Below are 9,864 nucleotides of genomic sequence, written 5' to 3' on the forward strand. Positions count from 1 at the left end.
AACGTCAGGCAACGCTTTGGCCGGTGCGGAGGGCGAAGCGGAGGCCGCTGCAGCGCCGAACTCCTGCGCCCGTCAGCTGGCGACCCCCGGACCTGCGCCCGTCAGCTGGGAGGTCTGGAGACGGAGCAGGCTGGCGTGGAGGGTGATGGGGAAGCGGTGGCTCGGCGGGCGGGGTCCTGCCTGCGCGCGAATGTCAGGCCCACCCGCCCCATCTGTAAAAGAAAAAGTCTTCCACCCAAGCATAACACAGAGGCTTGAGACACGGAGGCGCGGGACGCGGAGCGGCGCGGTGCGGCGGGAGGCGGCAGGACGGGGGAGGGGTTACCTGCATCCTGCCAGCCGAACTCTGGAAGCCTGCCTGAATACCCGTATTTTCCGGCATATAAGACGACTGGGCGTATAAGACGACCCCCGACTTTTGAGAAGATTTTCAGGGTTTAGAAAGTCGTCTTATACGCCGGAAAATACGGTATGTTAAAAATACATGAAATGATAGCCAGGTGGGGCTTTGTTGGTGACATACTCTTTTGTAGAGCCAGCTGTTCCCTGTAGAGATGCCCATAATATTAGTGGTGCCTTAGCTGCTTTTCTCGGCAAATGCCTGTTATTAAAAAAGTCTGTATCAATTTCTGTTCTGATACTTAAAGCACTGGGGTGGCTCAAGGATTGAAATAACCACTTTAAATGTTACTAACTTTGCAGCAAGGAGACCTTAATAAAGGGAAGACTAAAGGATGGCAGCAGAAGAATAAAGGAGCAAAGAAGACTTCCAAATCAAAGAAGAAAAAACTTGTGAAAAAAAAGCCAGCTCCTGCTCCTGTGCTGCAAACAAAGCAGTTGAAACAAAAACAAGCTAATGGGGTTGCTGGGAGTGTATGTATCAATTGAAATGGATTGGGATTTTGTTTTCAGGCTTGTTGAAGTACTTACATTTCAGAGAAACATGGGGACCAGGGTTTGTAGTTTAATGAAAAATGGAGATTTCTACCAAGCAAAATTATGTGGGGGATTGTAAGCTGCAAAATAATTTGATTTCTATGAGATCCAACACTTCTATTTAGAACTTATAGACCAAATTCCATACTGCTTAACTGAAGCCTGTGGAATACAGTAGCTGAGCATTATGAAATCCTGATGAGTAATGAAGGGAAGAGGTTCTTTTTGTCATTTTACACTGTAGCATATCCTCCTTCCTGTTTTAAGTGCAGTCTTATTTGGTAGCATGCCTTTATTTTTTATTTTTATTTTTTTAAAAAACAGAGAATCTTTTAAATTTCACAATAGGACAGTGATGGCGAACCTTTTAGAGACCGAGTGCCCAAAACTGGCCCGCCCCCACTCCACCCCCTGCCCCACCCCTACTCTGCCCCCCATCCCCCGTCACACCTGCCCACAGGACCACTCACCGCCTCCAGGGTCTGCCGCAGATCGCCCAGGCAGCCCAGCAGCACTATGGCGGCCACATCCTCTGCCCGTGCCCTGCAGCATCAACTGCATGATGGGGCGTAAGTAGGGTTGCCAGGTCTGCTTCCAAAAAATAGCGGACAAGCGGGGGGGGGGGCTAAGTAGTAAAAAAAGTAGACTGTACAGCTTTAGATTACGTACCATTTCATCATAAAGCTTTTGAATAAAAAAAATGTCCACTATTTTATGAAAAAAAATAGTGAACATAATGTGAAAAAAGTGGACTGTCCACTCAAATAGTGGACACCTGGCAACCCTAGGCGTAAGGGCAGGGTCTTGTCTACGCTGCCTGGCTGCCATGTCCTTGGCTGCGCTGCTCCATGTGGGCCACCCTCGAGGGCGACTCTCCTTCAGGGGGGCTGCTGGAGAGGAGGGGGTCGTGGGGGCAGGCAAGGCTGGGGCAACGGCACGTGTGCCCACAGAGAGGGCTCCGAGTGCCGCCTCTGGCACCCATGTCATAGGTTTGCCACCACTGCAATAGGAGACTATCCAAAGTAAGCTAAGGAGGAAGCTTGTAAAGACTACATATTCATGAACTGAAATAATCTAATAGTCAAAGGCAAAGGATCCTTTGATTCAAGTTCAACTCTCAATGATTACATGGACACATCTGTATTGTTGCTAGGAAAAGAACATGGAAGTAGTTTGACACTGCCTTCTTCTTGGTTGTTGTTTATATTTGCATCCTAGGACTAATCAGGTTTGATCCTGCATAACTTTTATAAGTTCAGTCAACATTGTCTACAATTTGCTACCTGCGTAAGTGTAGTGCTGTGAACATGTCGGAATGTAAAAAAAGTTACCCTTTTTAAATTTAGGAAATTGTCAAGGATGATGATTACGATGTTTCTGATAAAGGAAGTGAATCTGAAGAAGATGACACTAATCGGGAATCATTAAGTGAGAAAGATGATGGCAGTGACCGAGACTCTGACAGAGAAGCAGATGAAAAGCAAAGCAAGGATGATGAAGCTGTAAGATTTCTTTTTGTTACCTGTTGGAGAAATACCATGATGGTCATTTGATCTAACCCAAAGCCTTTTCTATGATAAGACACATAGAACATAGAATAACAGAGTTGGAGGTCATCTAGTCCAACTCCCTGTACAAGCATCAGTCCATCACACTCTCATCAGTCCATTCAGTGGGGTGAAGGGAGGGATACTATTTTGTAATTAATAAAATTAGGTAAAACATAGAATCGGAAAGTCTTTGTAAAGTATATGAGCTTCCTGTTTCCATGTAACGTGTCGATGTCCAAATAGAGTAAACCATCCAAATGTTTTTATTCATACAATGAAATTAGTAAAATGCATTTAAAATTGGTAGTTCTTTTCCTTTCAAAATTATTAAGATACAAATACATTGCATTCCTATTTTAATTTACATACTCTTCTCAAACTGCAGAAAAGTTATTTTCTTAAGGAAGGCACAAATAAACAATACTTTTCTTTTTCTACTAGGAATGGCAAGAATTACAACAGAGTATACAGCGAAAAGAACGGGCTCTCTTGGAAACCAAGTCAAAAATAACTCATGCTGTTTACAGTCTCTACTTTCCCGAGGTCAGCAAAAAGATAGCTAAATAAGCTTGAGATGAAAATATTCACATTTTGACATGTTATAAAGTGAATGCAAAATTTCAGAGCACTTTTTGTGTGGGCGTTAAACATTTAATTTCTCAATAAGTCTTCAGAAATGTAAGGTAGATTTTGAGCGCTTGGAGTTACTCAAAACCTGTGGCTGTTATTATGCACAGTTACAGTCTTTTATGCACTTCCATATTCATTAGGGAGCAAGCCCAGTATAGTTTTATTAAGATTTGAAGAAGCAGCTCTAATCTGTCAAGTTTGCCATCATTTAATGTTTCTTTGTTATTTTTTTCAGTGTTCCATTTTGTGTTTTTGGCAGAATATTAAACTAGGTTTTAACAATATGCCTCAGTTTCTTATCATGAGCTAATGTAAAAAAAAATCCACATAGTTCATCTCTTTTTGTTCCTCTGTTCTCATAAGAATCTAAATATGAAGGGAGGAATTTGTTATAAAATGTGAACCTAGGTTTATAGCTAATTGTTAAGAAACAATGATTGCATAAAACTGCTTTAAAGCAGGCTATGGTCCTGCTATTGTAGATGTATTCTCTGAATCTTCCTGGTTTCTTTATAGTTATAAAGTCACGGTGAATAGGCTGTGTGGAGTGGCTGGTAGACCATTCACATTGTGAATTAATGAGGCTGGATTTCCGATTTCTTGCATCTTCCTTTTACATTCAATATTTAGATAAACATTAGATGAATTTTTGTTTAAACGGTCATTAATAAAGATTGTTCTAGTACAGGTAATTCTCGACTTAACAACAATTCATTTAGTGACCATCTGAAGTTACAACAGCACTGAAAAAAGGGGCTTATGACCATTTTACACGCAATCATTGCAGCATCCCCATGATGACGTGATCAAAATTCAGACACTTGGCAACTGACTCGTATTTATGACGGTTGCCATGTCCTGGAGTCAGTATGATCACCTTTTGAAACCTTCTGACAAGCAAAGTCAATGGGGAAGCCATATTCACTTAATAATCACGTTACTAATTTAACAACTGCAGTGATTCACACTTAACAACTGTGGCAAGGAAGGTCATAAAATGGGGCAAAACTCATTTAACAAATGTCTCATTTAGCAACAGAAATTTTGGGCTCAATTGTCATAAGCTGAGGACTATCTGTATTCAGCCTGTCACATGTGCATATTGGCTGCCTAGCATGACCCCATTTAGTGCCCTTCTCTTCTAAAAAGAACGTTGCCCGCTTGACAGTTCCAGGTCCAGTTTGACCAAGCATATACTTTGGTGATCAGAGTTTTACTTTCTGTCATGCAGTCTGTACCTTCACCAAAAGAAGTTTTATTTTGTTGTCATGCAGTCTGTACCTACATATGGGTCACATGTTTACTTTTATCTGAAACCTGGAACCATGTTAGGCATTTCTGCAAAAATCATGAATAATCATTTTATTTAACCTACTTGGTTGGCTGTTGGAAATTGATGGTGCCCTCTTGAGTTTTGCTTCAAACAAAATAGAAACAACTAGAGCTCTTAAGAGAAAATATTGCATTACATTTTCATTTCTGAACATCGTCACATCTTAGTTTGAATGTCAGGCACTGTCTTCTGGTCCAGAATGTGGTTCAAGCCTGGCAATTATCTTCACCTCCATTCCAAGTTTTATTTTATTTTTTTTAGACGTATTCGGTATTCCACAATAAGAGTCCTGTACTAGGCCGAGGTTTGAAGTGGATAATATCATGGGCATATCCCAATGCTTACATGCTGTGGTGTTTACTGATCTTGCCACTGCCAGAGTAGTAATGTGTTCCTAAAAATTGTCTAAAAAGAAATATTTCATTCCTTGGCCAAAGCTTGCTTTCTGTGAGATGGAGTAAAGTTAACAGAACCTAATTTGACACTTTCTCTTGGAGTGAGCCAATTTACAGTTTTTATTCTAAAACTTAGTTAACAGGTTTTGTTGATGAAAATCAGATCAGGATTGTGATCTCTAATGTTGTCTCTTTCTTCCCTCTCCTTAACAGGAAAAACAGGAGTGGTGGTGGTTATATATAGCAGATAGGAAAGAACAAACACTAATATCAATGCCATATCATGTGTGTACATTAAAAGACCAAGAAGAGGTGGAGTATTTCATTTATTCCTGATTCTTAAAAACTGGGATGGATTGGTTTGTTTTGCTCTTTTTCGCTGATAAAAGTAGGCAATATGGAGCTGTGTGTTGTATGGTCTGTCATCCCCATCTCACTCCTGTTCATTCTCTGGATCTCAATTATTGCCTCAGCCTCTGTTTTTCCTAGACCTTGCCTGATTCATAGCTCCTCATTCAGCTTAGCCTGCTATCTTGCAGGAATCCTTCCTTGGAACCCGTCTTCTTCCCGGTACTGACAGAGAAATTAGAGACTCATTCTAAGGAAGACCTTTTTCCTTCTGCAGGCTTTAGCTGCTGCATAAGAAAAGCCTAATTTAACCTCTGTAATGTTAAAGTGAGACTGAGTTAAACTGAGAAATGAGGTATTTTATACTGACAGATCACGTGGAATCTGTTGTGACTGGAGAACAATTATACAGATGTAGCACATTTGAATATCAAATGTGCTACATCTGTATAATTGTTCTCCAGTCACAACAGATTCCACGTGATCTGTATCTGTCAATACATTTTTTTCAAACTTTTTCTTTTTGGCCATAACAAGATTTTTCCTCAGTTCTTGCTAAATTTCGGAAAGTGGATTTGTTAAGCCACAGTACGTAGCTCTCTAATATAAACAATTCAGCACTAGAAGGAGCAACATTAAAGCACTTTCTAAAGTTGTATACTGTCTGTTTTACTGAAGTCATTGTTCTGCTTTTATAACCTGAGCTGAGTGATTACATGTGTTTCCAGGTAGAACTAAAATTTCCTGCACCGGGTAAACCTGGAAACTACCAATATACCGTTTATTTAAGATCGGATTCCTACATGGGCCTGGATCAGATTAAACCATTAAAGGTAGGTTTCTCGTATAGATGGGTTTGGGGATTGGGGAGGATTCTAAAAGTTCAGTACTTATATTGCTGTATATTATACAACTGACTTGTATCTCTTGTACCTAAAAGTTGTCCTGTATAGGTAGTCCCCAATTTATGATTAGTCGCTTAATAACAATTTGAAGTTACAATGAACCTTCCCAAAGCTACGTACGACTCACTTTTGATGTTCTGACCCTCCCCTATCCTGTGATCACCTGATTGCATTTTGGGTGCTTGGCAAACTGCTGTTCAGTCTTGTTTGCAGAGTCCTGCAGTCACACCACCATGATTTACAGTGTTTTTTTGGCCAGAAACTGGTGTTTACTTCCCGTTTCTGGAGCAAAATACCCGTTGGGTACAATGGGTTCCTTAACGGATGTTAAGCTCAAACCCTAAGAACTGGGACTGAAAAATCTTAATTTGTGAAGCAGGGATCAGCAATATAATATCAGCAAGATAAGTCATCTGCAGTGTGGGCACACACATAGCACTGAATTCATGTTTTATAAATAAAGGTGGTTGAAATCAGATAAAATACATGTAATCCTCAACCTACAACCATTAATTTAATGACTGTTTGAAGTTCAGTGGCACTGAAAAAAGTGATTTATGACTAGTCCTCATATTTATGACTGGTCCTCACACTTATGACCACTGCGGCATCCCTAGGGTCATGGGATCAAAATTAGAGCACATTTATATCAGTTGCAGTCACGTGGTCGCCTTCCCAAGGGACTTCCAATAAGCAGAGCCACTGGGGGAAAGCCAGATTCTCTTAACGGCTGCGTGATCCACTTGATGGCTGCAGTGGTTCACTTAATATCCCTGGCAAAAAGGTCACAAAACAAAGTGTGATTCACTCAATAACCGCCTTGCTTAACAATGGAAATTCTAGTCCCCATTGTGGCTGTAAGGGCAGGAGTACCTGTAGCTAAATTTTGTAAGGCTTCTTGTCCGAGAACAGCCATTTTAAACATTTTGGTACCTGTGACTTTGAGCAGCTCTGCTTAAGAGAAATAAGTACCCACTTCTGGAGGGGCAAGAAAAATTTTCCGGATATTTTGACCCGTAAATATACAAGCTATGCCTGATTTAAAAAAAATATGATTAATATGGAATCTTGCAGAAGAAAGGGAACAAGTCGCTTAACTACTTAATTACATGTGCAAAATACTTTGCAGTTTACTCCTAACCTTAGAGTGCTCTTCAATTAATGTGTAATATTATGTAGCAGAAACTTTAATAACTCCCCCCCATGATAACATTTAAATTATATTTCCTCCCCCCCTTCCTGCCTCCGTCCCTTCTTCAATCACTTGAACTCTCTGCAGCTGGAAGTTCATGAAGCAAAACCTGTGCCAGAAAACCATCCACAGTGGGATGCAGCAATAGAGGGAGATGAAGACCAAGAAGACAGCGAAGGTTTTGAAGACAGTTTTGAGGAAGAAGAAGAGGAAGAAGAAGAGGATAACTAAATAGTAGGACGAACGAACTGTGTGGCACAGGATATCTCTACCAACGTGACCTGGGGAAAGATAAAAGCAGTGCAGATGAACTGAAGATTTTTTTCAAGTTTCTTTTTACCAATGATGAATACTTCATGTAATTTTCCCAGTGGAGGTCTGTCAGTCAGTTGGTATAACCTGGGAGATGCTTAAGGCTCTTCACAGCCTTTAAGTATAGGATGCATTTATTCCAACTGAAAATAAAAGCTTTTTTATTCTAAATGTCCAGAAGTGTGGGCTACCTTGTTTGATCAACTTTTGGTCCAGTATAGTAACAGATAACTGTTATTAAATAGAAGCAATCATTAAACCAACATTTCATATTAAGGCAATTTGTTTTACAAGTTCTGTTGAAATTAACATCCGCTTGAGTTTCTACCTTGGGAAAATCTGCAAGACCTTTTGCAGCAATGTTAAGAACATTGAGCTAAGATTGCTTACAGCTTTCAGTCTATTTTGTTTGCTTTGGACTTGGTATCTTAACCCAACATTCCATATTGTCACACCCATAGCCTTATTTTTTGAGACTTAAATCTACCTTTAGTGGAGGGGAGTTCTTGCCCCTAATTTTCATGCAGGTTATAAATCTATATTTCTCAATGGCTAAAAATATGTCTAAGCACCTACTATCTAGCAAATCATACAGTATTTCTTTTTATAAACCTGTATGTATATTAAAGAGTTTGGGGACCATATGTTATATCAAGCAGTGGCAATATCCTTTTCTAAATATAAAGATATCAAATCTATAATTCTTGGTTTTCAATCTACTTTATTTTGTCAGAAGCCTTTTAAATCAGACACACTGACACACTAAGATAATGGGGTTTTTTTTGTATTTATTCAGAACAATTCAAAATAAGCTGGAGTAAATTTGATAAAAGTTTACATTGTAATAGTTCATTTTTCCTCTCTACTGAGGATATTAATGTGGACTATATTCCCAAAACAGTTGTTTTTGATTAAATATAGATCACATGTTTTCTGTGAAGGAGAAGCAAAATCTTGCAATAAATTCTACTGTTTCTTCCCATGTAATAAATATAATTATTGATGTGGTTAGAAACTGTAGAAATACATTCAGATGTCAATCATGTAGAAAGATTTTTATAATTAAATGTTAAAGAACTATAAAACTAAAATACTGTAAAACCCTTGTCAAAAAAATGGTCACGCAGGAAGATTTTTCATATAACAGAAACCACCCAAAGGCCAAATGACCTGCTCCTTAATTTGTGACCCTGTTTATGAAATAGATTGTCACTTTCAATGCAAACTTACATGGATATTTCTCTTTGTAATTGCAGTAGTTGCAAATAAAATTTGAAAAGATTCTGCATGTGAAAATGTTTTATTAAAAAAAGCAACTGTTGGCTTATTAAGTTTGGAGTTTAAAGCTTAGAGTGTAATATAATAGTTGTCATCCACAACATTATAATTATGTAACATTCAAGTATTATACAGAAAGATTTGTCACACACAGAGATAATGTTTTGCTTTTTCAGCTCACCACATTCATAATATCAAACTATAATATGAAAGTAATTTCCTTTTGAAAACAGTTCTGCCAACAAAATGTTTTCCAATATAGTTTGAGCAGTAAATTATTTACTGTATCTAAAGCCTGGAACAGCCCAAAAGATGAAATTTCCCTCAAGTCAAATTTGATTCCTGATATCCACAAAGGTACACTCATGTGTTTTTTTTCTGGAAGCAGGAGGGAAATGATTTGCTGTTGTCTTCTTCAAGTTTTTCTTTCCATTCCATTCTACAGCCCTGTTTATTTTTTTTATTAACGGTCTCACAATTTAACTATTCGCCTTGTTTGACAAACACTGCATATGTTTTTAAGATCAGCCATAGGTGCTGTTGTGATTCAAGTCATCATTAAGCAACACTGGCATGTTGCTAAGAAATTTGGAGTAGGGAGAACGTTAGGCTATATGTATGTGGAAATAATTATTTTTGTTACTATGTGATAATGAATCATAATCCTGGGTACATTTCTTTAGGCAAGAGATGATTTGTATCTCACATGTAACAGGAACAACTTGAATTTACAGCTTTTGCCACGTTAATGAGTCCTGACTTGTTGATCTTTATTTTTTCCTTTAAAGTATCAAGAAGGGTATGATAAATAGAGAGCTGGAACTCTCTTACCAATCATTCACTAGATTCTCTGAAGCCAGGAGTTTTAAAAGAAAATATTCTTTTTAATAGCATATTTTCTCAATAAAGAATAAAAAAGGATATATTCAGGTTCTGACATTAAGAGGTAAAAAAAGGTTTTTGTAAAGTGAAACCGTAAAACACT

At 38.6% G+C, this 9,864-nt stretch overlaps 1 protein-coding gene across 1 annotated transcript in view; it reads left to right on the top strand.

The window, feature by feature from the left end:
• SEC63 (SEC63 homolog, protein translocation regulator) overlaps window positions 1-8,299 on the top strand; it is a 42,354-nt gene extending 34,055 nt beyond the window's left edge. The window contains exons 16-21 of the mRNA XM_015821122.1: window positions 703-873; window positions 2,283-2,438; window positions 2,928-3,029; window positions 5,058-5,156; window positions 5,921-6,025; window positions 7,377-8,299. Of these exons, the coding sequence (XP_015676608.1) occupies window positions 703-873; window positions 2,283-2,438; window positions 2,928-3,029; window positions 5,058-5,156; window positions 5,921-6,025; window positions 7,377-7,520 (777 nt within the window). The 3' untranslated portion in view covers window positions 7,521-8,299. The remainder of the gene's footprint in view (window positions 1-702; window positions 874-2,282; window positions 2,439-2,927; window positions 3,030-5,057; window positions 5,157-5,920; window positions 6,026-7,376) is intronic.
• Window positions 8,300-9,864: the final 1,565 nt, after the last annotated feature.

The sequence above is a fragment of the Protobothrops mucrosquamatus genome, unplaced genomic scaffold (genome assembly GCF_001527695.2).
Source record: "Protobothrops mucrosquamatus isolate PMUCROS unplaced genomic scaffold, P.Mucros_1.0 scaffold1255, whole genome shotgun sequence".
Classification (NCBI taxonomy): domain Eukaryota; kingdom Metazoa; phylum Chordata; class Lepidosauria; order Squamata; family Viperidae; genus Protobothrops; species Protobothrops mucrosquamatus.